Genomic DNA, 15,000 nt, shown 5'->3' with positions numbered 1-15,000 from the left:
AAGAGAGCTTAGGACTGCCAACTATTCTCAGCTACTCCTCTTGTTGTTGATATGGTCAACACTTCACTTGAGTGTTCACCTGTTAATTAGCATTAGCATTGAGCTACATAGAACTACATGGCTGTAACTTGGATACTAATGCAGTGTTGATCTTACGAATATCATGGAATGGTGAGGTGTGCCATATTGGCAGATATAGATCTTCATTTATGGTGAACGTATCTTGTATCCTTAACCAATGTTTGACCATTTCATCTTCCAACTCTAATGTCAGAGAATGGTGATATTATAGTCTATTGGCAGATTTTGATCTAATGATACTGAAGGTGTCTTTTATCCATTGCCTACTATTGACCAAGCCACTGGCTATCTCTCTCACTCAGGTACCCACTGCGAGTGTGACCGTGGAGGGAGCGCCCGCCCTCAACCGGGTCCGATGGGCATCGGGTGGCAAGGAGGTGGCAGTGGGCGACTCAGAAGGCCGAGTGTGGATCTACGATGTTGGAGAGGTAAGGGATGCAAGGCAGTATGTTAGAATTCCATATCCCCCGGAGACAAGAAATTCTATTTTCTGATTGGCTGACAAGGTGGCTATAAATTCTGTATATCCCCAATGAAGTAGATCTGGTAAAGAAAAAGTTTGATCACCGTTCCATATCAATCCTCTTTTGAATGGTAACTATAACAACCAAGAATGTTTCAAATCTGACCACATCCTCATCAGCTGGAATCACTACTTGTTTCTGCATTCAGATGTCTGCTTGGATGATGGCCTTTATTCACATTGACATTTCTATTGTGATTACTGCATCTCCGCTACTATTCACAGAACTTCCTGTCTTCCTGTCAATTTCTCTCTTTCCTTTTTAACCACTCTTTGTTGATGAGTTCATCGCCATTCGGAACTTAACAACTCACTGAAAATAAACCACAGAGGAAAGCTTTTTGAAAATGCCTGGAAAATGTCGACAAAACTATACTCCTAAGGTCCAAACTGGAAATAAAATGTTTAGAATCTTGACTGTTAAAAAGACAGCATGCATCATATATATTATCAAGTCCTATAGAGCAGCGGTCCCCAACCACCGGGACATTCCTAACCGGGCCGTAGCCTACGACATGAGTTTAAAAAAAAATGCATGCAAACTAAACTCAATTTAATTCGCAATAATGTCACGTTTTTACATGGCATAGGCCTATATGCAGTTGTTTGATTGCACGCATGGTTGCATGTTGCAAGCTCTATTTTCTTACGTCTGTCTGTCCCGCCTTCAACACTTTACATATTGCCTTCAGCGCTGCGCAGCCTCAGGTCAGCTCACTTCACTTGATCAGTTCTTGGCAGTGTTCGAATTATACCGCGTGAGCTTTGACGTCACTCTCCATTTTATGTAAGGGATAATGTATAGAACGCCGGTCATTACTGGGAAAATAAGTCCCGACAGGGCGAACCGGACCCCGACGCGCAGCGGACGGGTCTTGTTCCGCCCTGAAGGGACTTATTTTCACAGTAATGACCGGTGTTCTATACATTATCCCGCTTATTATACAGCTACTTGCCAAAACGAAATAATAAACTCCCCACGATATGACTTTAGCCTACATAACCTAGCCTATTTGTTACCGTTCATCGTGGCATTTGCTGAGAAACAAATAGTTCGCAACAACACACGCTGCTGAACTTGAATCAAACATTCTTTAGAACACAGCTGATCAACCGTCTGCTTTCACGTTTGAATGAAGTTCCAGTCCTTGCGTAGTGATATGAAAGACGTATCGTAAGCACCAAACCCGTTGCCATTGACAGCGGTAATTATATGTTTGCAGCGGTAATTACATGATATATCTTACCGCTAGAACTTTGGGAAATCCCATTCAAGTCAATGGAGCGTTCTACTAGCATTGTGAAGAGCCGTATAATAAATAGGCTTACACATGATTTCACACTTATGGTTCACAGTCAATTTTCCTTCGAAATAAAGGTCATATGACCGTGGCTGGCTGACCAACAAGGTAAAAGAAACTAATCATACTAGCAAGCACAATGCACCCTACACATTATGGGAAGGGTTGAATTCGGGCAGGGGTAAACACTGTTTCAAGGTGCGCCCCGTGCGTAAAGTTGCGCGCCACAGTTTTTGGTATAGCAGTGCATTGCAAACATGGATACATTGCATACAGACCAGTAGCACAGAAATGGCAAACATACAACTTAAATTTAAAACCCAGAATTGTTTACAGATGGGCTACAGAAAGTCTCCTGTTTAATAGTCAAGTTCACCTAGCCTAATACAAGGCCTGCCTTAGGTTCATTTGATTTGTTTTACTTGGATAGCCTAAGCCTACTGTACAAAACATCAAGTAAATGAAAAAAATGACTTGTTCGACTTTTGTTCATGGTTGGAATACAAATACATTCACATTGTTTACCCTAGGCATTTCATACAATGTAGTATAGATAGCCTAGTGCATTGTGCGCAGTTTATATCACAAAACATTTGCAGGAATACGCTTTTATGACAGACGAATCTTTAATAATGCCAAACAAGGAAAGACAAGTCCAATTGACAAGTCCAATTGAATTCTTATATGTTCACGTAGCGTTTCAAACAAACTGCAGGTAACGTTGCAATTATGGGTGTATGCGCATTTGGTTAAAAAAGGTTGAGAACCACTAATCTACAGTACATGCAAAATTCCCTGAATATTCTAGTGCATATTCCCTTTTGTTAAGACAATAAGAATGAAATTGCACAAAATGATAAATAGCCTGATTAGTCTGCTAAATCGCCTGATCAGTAGCCTATATCTATGGAACTCCTCACATGGCGTGTGATTGTAGGCCTAATGTTTTTTAAGTTATGCAGCAGCGATGGTCTTGGCCGCTGAGTAGAAGGGAGTCCTCCAGTTAAACCATAGCGATCTTGCTGCTCAATGGTTTTCAAAGGTTGGCTATCACTATATTGCAAAGGCAGTGAAATATTAGACAAATGTATGGCTACCGCTTGTTAACCCATACCGCTTGTAAACCCATATACCTTTTGCAGCTCTGTGCATTTGTTTTAATTCGTTAGTATTATATCATAGCAAAGAACACTGTCTAAACGTACCAGAGAAATGGTACAGTCCAATGGGGGTGAGGGTTTGAACATCGTATTGCATTAGATTATATCCTGAATTGTTGGTATGTGATGGAAATACTGCAATATTACATGCAATATTGGATAACATTACATTTTATTATATTTTTTCAGTACCCCCCAAACTATTATTTTCATTCCTTTTGGGAGGGTCCAAGTCTCATCTAGGGGGGTCGGACCCCCCCAATACCCCCAGTAATTCGAACCATGGTTCTTGGCGAACGGTAGTGTCACACGAAGTTAGCTAAACTGCTAGAATGAGCAACAAAAACAAGCATCTTTAGCAGGTCACTGGCCAGAGTGTTTGAGTTTCAAGAGCCGCTGCAGAACTCGCTTACCTGTGTGGCATATTCGAGTTGCTTAATGACCTCAACCTGTCACTCTAGGGGAGAATGACGACTGTCTTTAAACTGGCAGATAAAGTCGCTGCATTTAAAGCCAAGCTTGATTTGATTTGTGGGGACGAATGGGGACGGGGTGTATTTGATATGTTCCAAACAGTAGTGGGGGTTTTGGGAGAGACTGAGGCAGGGCCCTTTCTCTCGCAGCTGGTGCGCGATCACCTTGTTGCACTTTCAAATGAGTTTGAGCGTTAGGCTACTTCCCATCCTCCAAAGATCCACGGCAAACCAATGAGTGGGTCCGCAACCCATTTGTCAATATCCCGAATAGTCCTAACTTGTCAGAGCAGTTGATCGAAATTGCAAATGACGGTGGTCTTAAGAGTGTGTATGAGGAAACCTCTCTGGCGGGTTTTTGGATCAAAACCAAAGCAGAATATCCCGAGATAGTCGTAAAAGCGCTGAAAACTTTGCTACCATTTCCCACCACGTATCTATGCGAGGCCGGGTTTTCTGCAATGACTGCAACTAAGACCAAATTGCGCAATCGACTGGACATTTCAAACACACTGAGGGTGTCACTGTCTTCCATCACTCCCAAATGGAACCTTCTTGTTGCAGGGAAACAAGCACAGGGCTCCCACTGATTATATTCATAATGCACGTTTAGTTCCCATGTTTTGTTCCCATATTTTGTTAAACATGTTCACACTTGATAGATGTAGCTTCCAGTTGTTCAATTTTCATAGTTCATATTGTTCAATTTTCACTTCATGTTCACGTTTTTCACATTTTTAAGAGTTCCTTACCTTCACTGTTCATACATAACTGGAGCTAGTTATTTTCAAGTAATGCATGCACAACACATATGGAACATGGAACCCCCAACCCCCCCTCCCCCCGGTCCGTGAAAAAAAAAAGGGTAATCAAACCGGTCCATGGTACATAAAAGGTTAGGGACCCCTGCTATAGAGGAAGCCCTTAAGAATTAAAAACCCAGCAATGGAAGCTCTGCTGGGACAGTGGCGAGCTCAACTAGTGTTTGTCTCCACCTCCACCACTGTTTACCCACTCCTCTGCATTGCCTCGCCAGCTGAGGGTTTGATTTCTTACTCCTTCCTTGCCCCCTTCTAATTCCTTGTTTCAAACAGCCTCCACATGATCCGACCACCAAAGCAGGGTGGGCAACCTCCACAGCTCCTATGTTTGCCATAAGCCCTTCAGCCTTTTCTGGTCCCAGCTTGTGTGTATTGTGTGTGTGTGTGGGTATGTGTTTGGAGTGTATGTGGTGTGTATATGTGTGTGTGTTTATATATACTGTATATACACTATGAGTGTTTGTGTGTATATCTGTGTATGTGTATATGTGTGTGTTGTGTGTGGGGAATCCATCTAATTTTAGCCGGCCACAGTGTGGTAATTGGAGAGCGCGTGGGGTTTTACGTGTGGTCTCTCGAGGGGTGGATGATAATGGCGGGTCCATCAATAAAGTCAGTGAACTTGAAGGGTTTTACATCTCGACCAAGAGGGGCTTTATTTACCAGAAGCTCCCCATAAAATGGGGGAGGGTAAGCGAGAGAGAGAGAGAGAGAGAGAAATGTATTCTGTTCATCTGACATCACCAAAGGAAGGAGATGTTGAGGGCAGCCGTGGTGCTTTAAGACCTAAGTACCCACTTCTGTCAACCACCAAGGTCCTTTTGTGTTATATTTAGTGCACTACGTTAAATATTTGCTTTGGAGAGCTACTCTGTGTTTTCTCTGGACATGAATCAGGCGGCATATGGTCACATTGTAGTTTTCGACATTTTTTCCCCACTCTGTGAATGCAAGCCATGCATGTCCAGCTTTTCAGTTTGGTACAAGCTGGCTAAGAGATGACAAGCACATGCCGTTTTCTCTTTTTATGGTCTTAAAAGTTACTTTTTAGGAATGCTTAATGTTAACTGACTTTTGGTGTTACATACTCAATGATTACGTTAAGTGTATTTTAATATTGAGACATGTTGTGATAAAATGCTCTTGAGGTTAGGGTTGCAGTAGCATGTAACATTGAGTATGGGAAGTTAATAATATTTATTGTTTATTCGTTGTATGTATGTAGGAATGTATGTGTGTGTGTATATATATATATACATATATATATATATATATATATATATATATATATATATATATATATATATATATATATATATATTGTTATGCTATATAAAGGACATGCAACGTGAGACACGTTTGCCTTTATTAATAAAATGAATAATTAAAACAAATAAATACTTTCTAATGAAACATACGACACCTAACTCTTACCTGGCACTTGAGATCTATTGGGATGATGGTTTCTCCCCTGGCATGTCTGAATGGCTCTGGTGATGTACTTCTGAGTATTGGTGATGTTTGAGGACGCCCCCCCATCGGGCTCTTAAAAGCCCTGGGTGGGTCTGGTTGAGAGGGAGCGAGACGGCTGACGCTCGTCTCCACCTCCCGCCTCTCCCTCCGCGCCACTGCTGTTTAATTATACCGCGCGCCGTGCGGTCGCCGTCTGGGTGGCAGGCAGGCGTCCTGCTTCCCCTCATTTGACTTTCAGAGTGAGACGCCACGCCGTGCTCCCCTGTAAACTCTCCCCGTGCCGCGCGCTGGAAACTGACACGATAAACACTTGTACGCACAACCCGTGTGTGTGTGTGTGTGTGTGTGTGTGTGTGTGTGTGTGTGTGTGTAACTCAAGGAGCACACACACACACTGGGGGCAGACACACTCTTCTCCCACCCCAGTGTGTGTGTGTGTGTGTGTGTGTGTGTGTGTGTGTGTGTGTTGGGGGGTGGGTGGATTCTGGGAGCCGCAGGGTGCATTGTTCTATTTTGAATCAAGCGCGTGCGGTCACTTTCTTGTCTTTGTGTTCTTCTTCTTTCTTCTTCCCTCTCTCTGCTCTTCCTCACCTCCCCCACAAACTCTTTCCGGTATCAGATACGCAGCGATGAAAGTGAATCTTCGCCAGTGTCTCTCGTGTGGCCGACGAGTCTGACGAGCCATGTCTTTGTTTGTCATTCATTTTTTTCTCTCTCTTCTTCGTTTACTTTTTTTCTCCTTTCAGACGGCGGCGCCACATAGCGAGGACTGGGCGCGCTTTGCCCGCACGCTGGTGGAGATCCGTGCCAACAGGGCGGACGGAGAGGAGGAGGACCCGGCGGAGTTGGCGTCGTAAGTGCAGGCAGCGCTGCCACCACGGACGTCCCTCTCTGCCCCACAAACACCGCTCTCTGTTCTCTTGATGTCGTGCTACAGAATTCCCCCAGCACCTGGTCCACATGTGTGTGTGTGTATATCTGTGTGTGCGTGTGTGTGTGTGTGTGTGTGTGCGTGCGTGTGTGTTGTCTTCACTACTTTTCCTTTGCTCTCTCCAGATATGATTGAACATTCGGAATAAGGAGAAGCTGCAAGAGCTTACTGTAGTCTCTGTTGTCCTACTGTGCTGTGTCAGTTCATTTAAAGGTTACATGCTGGGCCACCACTGGTGTTTCCTGGCTGCATTTAAATCACTAACCGAAATCAACTATTTATTGGCTTGATTTATTGATTTGTTTGTTTCATTTGCCAAATGCTAATGGAACTTAACTGCATTCGGAAGCAGAGTATCAGCTCAGGCCAAAAAAATGTTGACTTTATGTTTTTCAGCCGTGAAGCTTTGGCATTCATCCAAACAACCATGTACAATTTTATTAGTTGTTTATTTATTTGTACTGTTTTTAATGCCACAGAAAATGGCTTTACGTGTTTACTTAACATTGTCATGTGGTAGCCACATTGTTGTAGAGACGTGGAGGGAGTGAAGTAGCATGTTTGTCGAGCGAAGCAAATGAAATGTGGCTCGAACGGCAGTGTTTTATCTTATGTTCTCGTTGCTTGCGTTGTGTGCATCTCTCTCTGTCTGCATGGTCCAATCACACAGAGCAACAGATACTACGCAGGACTACTATGTACTCTGGTATTTAGACATGCTTTTGATGTTAATCCTAAAATGCTGTATTGTCAGTGCAAGAAACGGGCACTGCATTGACCTTGCTAAGTGGCTAATAGCTAACTGTCGTCTTAAGCTAAATCAGGGAGCCAAATAAAGTTTCCTGAATTTCTTCTGTGTGAGGAACGTTGTTAACTTATATTCTTTTTGTCATTTTGTTTGAAAAACAAACTGTGAAATGGTGTGATGATGGACTAAGTGCAATATGTGATCCACTGCTACCCTGTAAGTTACTGCCAATAAAATATGGCAAACCCCAATCCCAACCCTTCCCTAAAAGAAGAAGCCTCACTTTGTGTTTATTTTTATTAAACACACTGCATGAATACATACATATACATATATTGCTGCCGTACTTACAGTAAGGCACAAACTCCTTACACACTAGTACATTCTACAATTTACATCCATTTATTATCTTCACTCCAAAAAGCTGAGGGTACCAAACCGTAGTGTTACACTTTAGTGCAGCGTCAGAGACGCGTCTCAAACCGTGTGACACTACAGAAATGCTAACAGCTTCCGTCCCATCCTCATGTCGTCTGCATGAGTGGTGGGTGGACACTGAAAACGACATGATATTCAAGTGCTGTTTTGTTTATCTGTTTTGTCTTCACGGTTATACGTTTTATATGTTATAGTGCGTCTACCATGTTTATAACACATTCCATAGGCAGTGTGCTAAGTAAGTGCTTCTATTGCTAGGTAGTTTCGGGGCATACAACAACAAGTAAACATAAAAGGTCAGGTTCTTGACTAACTTTACAAAAATACATTTCTTCAATCTGATATCAATATCCTGATATACTTAAGCTATTTTTAAACTCATGGAGTCTCTTATTGCATTAAAATATATAATTTGTGTGTCCCAATGGGGCCCATTGACATAGGCTCGTTCAGTGTTTACAGTTAGATAATCGACATACAGTCCATCAATGATAAGCAGATAAATTGTGGGCCGTGTAGTAGCTGTCACTGTCAGTGATGTAAAAATAATCTGTTCACTGACATACAAAAATACATATGATTAATATGTAAATCCTATAACCATTTATATTAGTCCACAATAACACACAACTCTTAAAAGTATACATCTTAGGATCTCCAGAATAAGCACTGACGAGAGTATCCTACTGGAACAACTATATAAATGACCTTTGGGATTGCTTTGGGCTTGAGGAAACAGTCTTAAACAGTCTTATGGTTGGACGCAGAAGATCAGAAATGTCTAGAATGTTCTTTTGAGTGCACACATCCCTTTTTGTTTTGACTTTCAGAAAGCTATGATTCTCCTTTTTTGTTGTTGCTTTTAGTACAGCGGCACGTAAAATGATGGTTTAGTGTGACGCTGTCCCTGGCGAAAAGAGAGACGGGCAGAGAGTTTTTGTTTTGTTTTGTTTTTTTTTTGGGGGGGGGGGGGGTCGATGATCTGGGGGCTGGAGTGCCCAGTGGCGCCCCCCACAGGCAGGCCTGCGGAGCTTCAGGGGTGCCCGCAGGAGGAGAAGTCCGGAGGGACGGGCACGCTGAAGCGTGGCAGATGCAGGCCGAACTTGCTCTCGATGCCAGCAAACGTGGCCACAGCCAACCTGAAACCACCAATGTGGTCGGGATTGGGCGCCGGCAGGCTGATGCGAGACTTGGGAGGAGGCTCTAAGCCAGGCGGCTTTCTGCGGTGCGGAAAGAGAGACAGAGAGGAGGGAGAGAGAAAAAAGGGGGTAAGACAGAGAGAGAAAGTGAAAGAGAAAAAGAGAGAGGTTGAGACAGGGGAAAAGGAGGTGGAGTAAAGAGGAATGGAATAAAATGGAAGAAAGACTTAGTGCCTCACACACTAAAAATAAACAACTTAATCGAATATTGAAATCGCAAAAAGGAGGTAGGGGAGCGAGAAAGACCAATATTTTCCTTTGAGCAACGGAGACAGAAATAAATGGATAGCCCACAATGGTTTTATGCCTCTCTCTGTGAAACGCTTCCAGGAGGGACGACGGGAATCCTATTTTCAGGCCCTCCGAGCCTCGTTTTAGCTCAGCTTGTATATGTCATATGGGAGCTGAGGAGAAGAAGTGGTATCCCAACCAAATTCTTTGGTTAACAGTCATGATGCATGTACTTGATGGGCCCTGGGTGCCAAATACCTTCCAGAGGTTTCCAACCAGCAGTACCAGCAGTTCTGACTAAGGACATATATGCAAGAGGGACTCTGTGGAGGAAATTTTATAAACAGACTGCACCTAACTAACTAGGTGTCCTTCTATTACACTAGATTTTCTTTCTCTTTTTTTTTGGGAGGCATCTGAGGTAAAGACTTGGTCTCCATGGGAATATGAGGTCATAGCACCTCTAAAATAGCAGGAAAAAGCAGCTGTCAAACTCTTTTCTTTCTGCCCCAAATCACTGAGCCACAGAGCTATGTCCCCCTCCTCGAGAATGTGAATTTATTCGAACGAAATGTCACATCCATTCCTCAAAGGATGGGCTGAGTTGTCAGCTAACCGTTTTTTTTTTTAAATATCATCTGGTCTTGTGGTAATTCTAAATCTTTCTAGCGAGAGAGGCGGCCACAAAAAGCTTTCAAATCAGTTTTCCCCACAGCTTGAAAAGGAAGAGGGGGGGGCTTTGCCACTTACTCCCCATGCAATGGCTGACGACAGAGAAGGGCTCTGGAGTGACCTTTAAGTCCTTTTCAGCGGAGACACCCATCAGGCCACACTCTGGTGTGACCTTTTTGTCAGGCTTCGGGAAACCACTAGTTCATTGTGTGCTGTTTTCCGTCCATCTTAAACTTACAAAAATCTAAATCAATCTATAACAAAACTTTAAAAAAAAAAGCACCAATAGGCACACACAAACACACACAGAAAAATAATACACGAATGAGCAAAGCCGTGTGAAGTGAAAACTTACTGTCCCCCAAAGTCGACGTAGAGCCAGCGCTGCAGGAGCTCGTAGGTCACCAGTGTGACTCCGAACTGAGGTGAGGATCGGAACACTCGAGCTGGAGGGCGAAATCAATTACTCTCAATTAGCGGCGTTTCAGAACGAGACGGCTGCAATCAGACCGAGCCTTTAATCACGTGGCCTAAATCAGGTCAAGTCTCACCTTGAAAAACCTTAACAGATGCTTACGAGCAAGTGACATAATGCACAGGTGATACTTCACCTAACTCAGGCTAAATAAAAGTCTACTGAAACTAGATGAGAAGTTGTGACTAACTTCTCATAAGAATTCTAAAGTGAACTCAAGAAAAGAACTCTGAGTCCTGAAACCGCTATTCTACTGAAAGACAATGCTCCACTGAGGGCAGTCCCAGAATTCTTTAATGTTCATTGGCGCTCTTTACCTGAGGCTCCTTTCCAGAGGGCACGAGGGCCCTCTTCATGTAGAATCTTCCAGAAGCAGTCAATGACTCCACTGTAAGTGGTCTGGCCCGCGCGGGCAGCCACTTGTAGTCGGGTCTTGATAACATCTGCTGGGGTCACCAGGGATGCGGCAGGCATGCCTATGGGTACGAACAGGGGCACATTAGCGGAGGTTAAGACGACCGGAGTGCAAACGAAAGCCTTGCCAGCGTGGTTGCCTGGGAATTAGCTCAGCGGTCGCATGTACTTCAGCCAGTGCACAAACACAAACATTCACCAGCGCTCAGCGTTTTTTTAACATCTTAAAATAATTTCACCCACATACAGTACTGTATGTACACCTTATAGTGCATATGTAATTGGTCTTCTCTATTGGAGTACATGCAAAACTAACTTTTCCCAGGTGCCGTTTCCCCCCCCCCACCCCTTAAGATAGCCACACTTCAACACAAAGGAGACGACTTTGACCTTTGTCTCAGAGACGAATGCATGCCAGAGGTCACATGGCTATGTTAACTACACAGACACGAACATCAGGTGCAATGTGCTATCCTCAGGTGCAATGTGCTATCCTCGCTCCCATCACCTGTGTTTGGAAAGTGTCTGGGGGCCGTTTCGGACAATGAGGCGTGATGAAGGTGCGTATGCTTCGTGTTGACCGAAGGCCATGAAGTCTGAGCCACACCGCTACTGCCAGCACTTCAGCCCTGAATGGCCTCAATCATTGAGTGCTTTTTTTTTTTCTCAGCCAAGGAGATTCATTAGCATTACAGGCCTCTTCAGAGTGGACGGCAAGTCATTTATTTCACTTCATGAAGAAATCTACTTCAGCTCAGACATACAAACACACCGACCCCCCACCCACCCACACGCATACACCCACAACCACCAACACAGACACACACTACTATGTTACAATACTCAAACAATACACTAACTTCTAACCACACTTTCTATTCGGTCTGTTTTTCTTTCTCTTTTTCTACCCTTCTTTCTTTCCTATTTCATTTCTTTCTTTCTTACTTACTTTCTTTCACTTCTTACCCTCTAGTTGAGTTGTTTATACATAGCCTAAGTGTTTGAGGTTGTACTGGGAGAACTGGCTCCGTGGAGGAACGGCACAGGCAGCGTGTGCATGTCCATCAGCAGGCTCAGACCAGCCAAAGACTGAGGGCCCCATGTTAACTTAAATACACCCTTCAGCCCATTAAACCCTATGGCATTTATTTAAAAGCATCTCCTCAAAAAAAAAAACAAAAAAAAAAAAATCCAGAAAAAGCTTTACAGTACAATGTGTGTGCCAAGCATAATCTTAAGTCAGAAACACTTCCATCGCTGGATCCACCATCAAAAGAGCACAGGAGGACATATGTGTCACATCGCTGCTCCTACCGGGTTAAAATAAATAAATTATGAAATAAACTGAATAAATCGAGCGCATAATTCAATTTCCTGAGTCGACTGTAGATCCATAATTGCCTGTTTGCTCCTGACCACTGATTAATGAGGGTGTGAGTGATAAACGCTACGAGTGATGGGGGAGCTTCGAGCCGAAAACCAGATCACCCAGGAGAGAAAAAAAAAAAGAAAAATATGAACTGTGGGGAGCGCCGGACCGCTCGCGCCGGTGGCTTTTATATGTCTTTTCCATGTAAGCGCCGCGGCCGCCGATCCAAGTCGCCAAGTGGGCTGAATGGGGAGAGAATGGCAATACCGACACATCTATCAGGGAAAAAAGGGATTAGGGATAAATATTCAGTCTCTTTTCAAGTGGCGCTCCAAACCATGCTGGCTTGGCTGCAGCTGTCGACTTTTAAAAACTGTGTTTTCTTTAAGATAAACCACTAAAGTCAAATATTAAAAACAACATTCGATCAAGATCATATTTTATATACCGGGAGGAAAAGGGGGACTTGTAAAAAAAAAAAAAAAAGAATTTCGATGTTTGAAAAAAATGTTTTTTTGGCTGCCAGTCACCAGTATTGCGGAGGAGATCTGTTTATTGCTCTTGCAGTGCTGGTGTGCTTTAGAGTTTTTTTTAATCTTCTTTAACACTCTCTCCGCAGTCAGGGGAGGGACGGAGAGAGAGAAGAGAGAGAGAAAGAGAGAGAGAGAGAGTGAGAGAGAGACAGCGAAAGAGAGAGAGAGAAAGGCCGCTTGCCAGCCCCTTATATATTAACAGTGGAAAAATTTCTCGACCTCTTGGCAGCTGCCTTGCGCACACTTCAAAACTCCCGAGCAGCGACTCACTGAGCACTCTAATTAGAGCCGACCGCAGTGGAGCCAGTGGTGGCGTGGCTACTGGAGGGTGGGTGGTGGTGGTGGTGGTGGTGGTGGTGGTGGTGGGGGAGAGGGAGCTGGGGGTTTGGTGCCGGCGGCTTACCCGCCAGTGCCCCGGCGAGCAGCATCCTGCTGGGCCCCACGCGGCCGTCCTCGTCGGCGAACGACGCCTTGGTGTGAGCGTAGCACGGGAAGTAGATGGCCGAGAAGGGGATGTCGCGCAGGAAGCAGGCCTTTGCGCCCTGAGAGAAGGAAGAGAGAGACATAGAGAGAGAGTGAGAGAGAGAGAGAGATGAGATGAGAATAGGAACACAGAAGGAGAGTGTGACATACAATCTATGAAGGGGGAAAATGGATGAAAGTAGTCAATAAAGCACTGTTCAATCCCTGTTTCACTGTTTCAATCCCTCACCCTTGTCCACTGTGTACTGGTTCAAATTTGAATCTTCCAGACAAGCGTTCCTGAGCATACTAAACAACTTCACTTGACTTAAATGCACACTTCAACATGGCATTCTGGAACCAGAAAAGTCATTGAACAACCAATCCCTACTACACCCTGCTATTTCCTATGTGGTATATATAATCAACAAGCAAATTAACTTTTGCAATGTGACAACAATAATCACCATTTTAAAGAGAAAAAGAAAAGAAAAGTAAAGAAAAGAAAAATAAGTTTAACTGCTCAGTTTTCCATCTCTGAGCAGTGGGGCTGAGTGTGACTGGCACACTGACTAATATCAGGCATGCACTGTCCATATATGGAAATTCTGTTCTTAGGGCCTTATAAGGATCAGGGTTCAGGGCTTTGAGGATGTGATTGCTGGGCAAGGATCAAGTATTTTAAGTCAGATGGGACTAGACTTAGACCTCATAAAGTAGACCAACACTGAGTGTTCAGCTAACGCTAACATTAGCTCTGAATCAAGTCTTGGCTCCGAAGGAAGAAAATAATACCGTTAGCGGTGCTAGGCTTGGTAGCCACCAGCAATATCTATAATGTATCATGACATTTTGAAAATAAAGGATTTATTTTGATCAACCCACTATTGAGACCGAAAGAGGAGGGAGGGGGAAGAAGGAGAGGGGGAGGAGGAGCGGGCAGGGAAGATTGCTTCACTCTTTCATCGTAAATAAAGCCTGTATCTTCAACCAGATTGGGTTTCCTCGCACTCTACCAACTGGCCTGTCGCCAGCCAAAGAGAAGGGGCTTGGTGGGTAGAGGATGTGGGTGTGGGTAGGGAGGGGTAGTGTAGTGTGTGTGTGTGTGTGTGTGTGTGTGTGTGTGTGTGTGTGTGTGTGTGTGTGGGTCCCACTCACTCCCCTCCACTGTGGCGTCGGGCCCAGCTGGGAGTGTCTGGGACCAGCCTCAGCTTAAACTTGTGTGTGTGTGTGTGTGGGGGGGGGGACCCTCTCTCAGGTGCCGGTGCACAGATACCTGGCAGGTGGAGCTGTAGCCCCTCTGGAGCCCTTTCCGAAACGCTCCCTCCTCCAGGGCTCTCCCAGCGCTCAGTGGCTTACCCACCCTCCACCCCCCCCTCCAGCCTCCCACTCTCCCTCCCTGGGTCGCTGGCTCGGCCCCCTCCCTGGCAGGTAGCCTGCTGGAGGGGCCGCAGATAAGCATCGGCCCCCAGGAGCACCAGGCCCCGACCCAGCCGCCTCCTCAAGCCTCTGCCTGGCACAGGCTCCGCAGTGGGCCCAACGGTGGGAAAAACCCTGCGGCGTGTGTGTGCGTGTGTGTGTGTGTGTGTGTGTGTGTGTGTGTGTGTTCATGTCCACCCCATGAGTGTGTATGAGTGTCTGTGGATGCATTAGAAATATGTTTGTGTTTAAATGCTCTTTGTGTGGATGTTGGCAT

The 15,000-nt window shown here is 44.6% G+C and overlaps 2 protein-coding genes across 3 annotated transcripts in view; one reads left to right on the top strand and one right to left on the bottom strand.

Moving 5' to 3' along the window:
- Positions 1-7,706, top strand: part of dync1i1a (dynein cytoplasmic 1 intermediate chain 1a) — a 76,415-nt gene extending 68,709 nt beyond the window's left edge. For both annotated transcript variants that reach the window (XM_076302128.1, XM_076302127.1), the window contains 2 exons: positions 384-509; positions 6,579-7,706. In XM_076302128.1, coding sequence (XP_076158243.1) covers positions 384-509; positions 6,579-6,689 — 237 coding nt within the window. In that variant the 3' untranslated portion in view covers positions 6,690-7,706. The remainder of the gene's footprint in view (positions 1-383; positions 510-6,578) is intronic.
- A 1,222-nt stretch (positions 7,707-8,928) lies between these two features.
- Positions 8,929-15,000, bottom strand: part of slc25a13 (solute carrier family 25 member 13) — a 43,786-nt gene continuing 37,714 nt past the window's right edge. Inside the window, exons 15-18 of the mRNA XM_076301019.1 lie at positions 13,246-13,384; positions 10,844-11,002; positions 10,407-10,497; positions 8,929-9,169 (exon numbers count right to left, since the gene is read on the bottom strand). Of these exons, the coding sequence (XP_076157134.1) occupies positions 8,983-9,169; positions 10,407-10,497; positions 10,844-11,002; positions 13,246-13,384 (576 nt within the window). The 3' untranslated portion in view covers positions 8,929-8,982. The remainder of the gene's footprint in view (positions 9,170-10,406; positions 10,498-10,843; positions 11,003-13,245; positions 13,385-15,000) is intronic.

This window comes from Alosa pseudoharengus, unplaced genomic scaffold (genome assembly GCF_046254945.1).
Source record: "Alosa pseudoharengus isolate Yale_2024_CS ecotype anadromous, Long Island Sound unplaced genomic scaffold, YU_APseudo_1.1 YU_APseudo_1.1_scf_23, whole genome shotgun sequence".
Taxonomy (NCBI): domain Eukaryota; kingdom Metazoa; phylum Chordata; class Actinopteri; order Clupeiformes; family Clupeidae; genus Alosa; species Alosa pseudoharengus.
The sequence above is the reverse complement of the archived record's forward strand: the minus strand, read 5'-3'. Positions and strand labels throughout refer to the sequence as shown.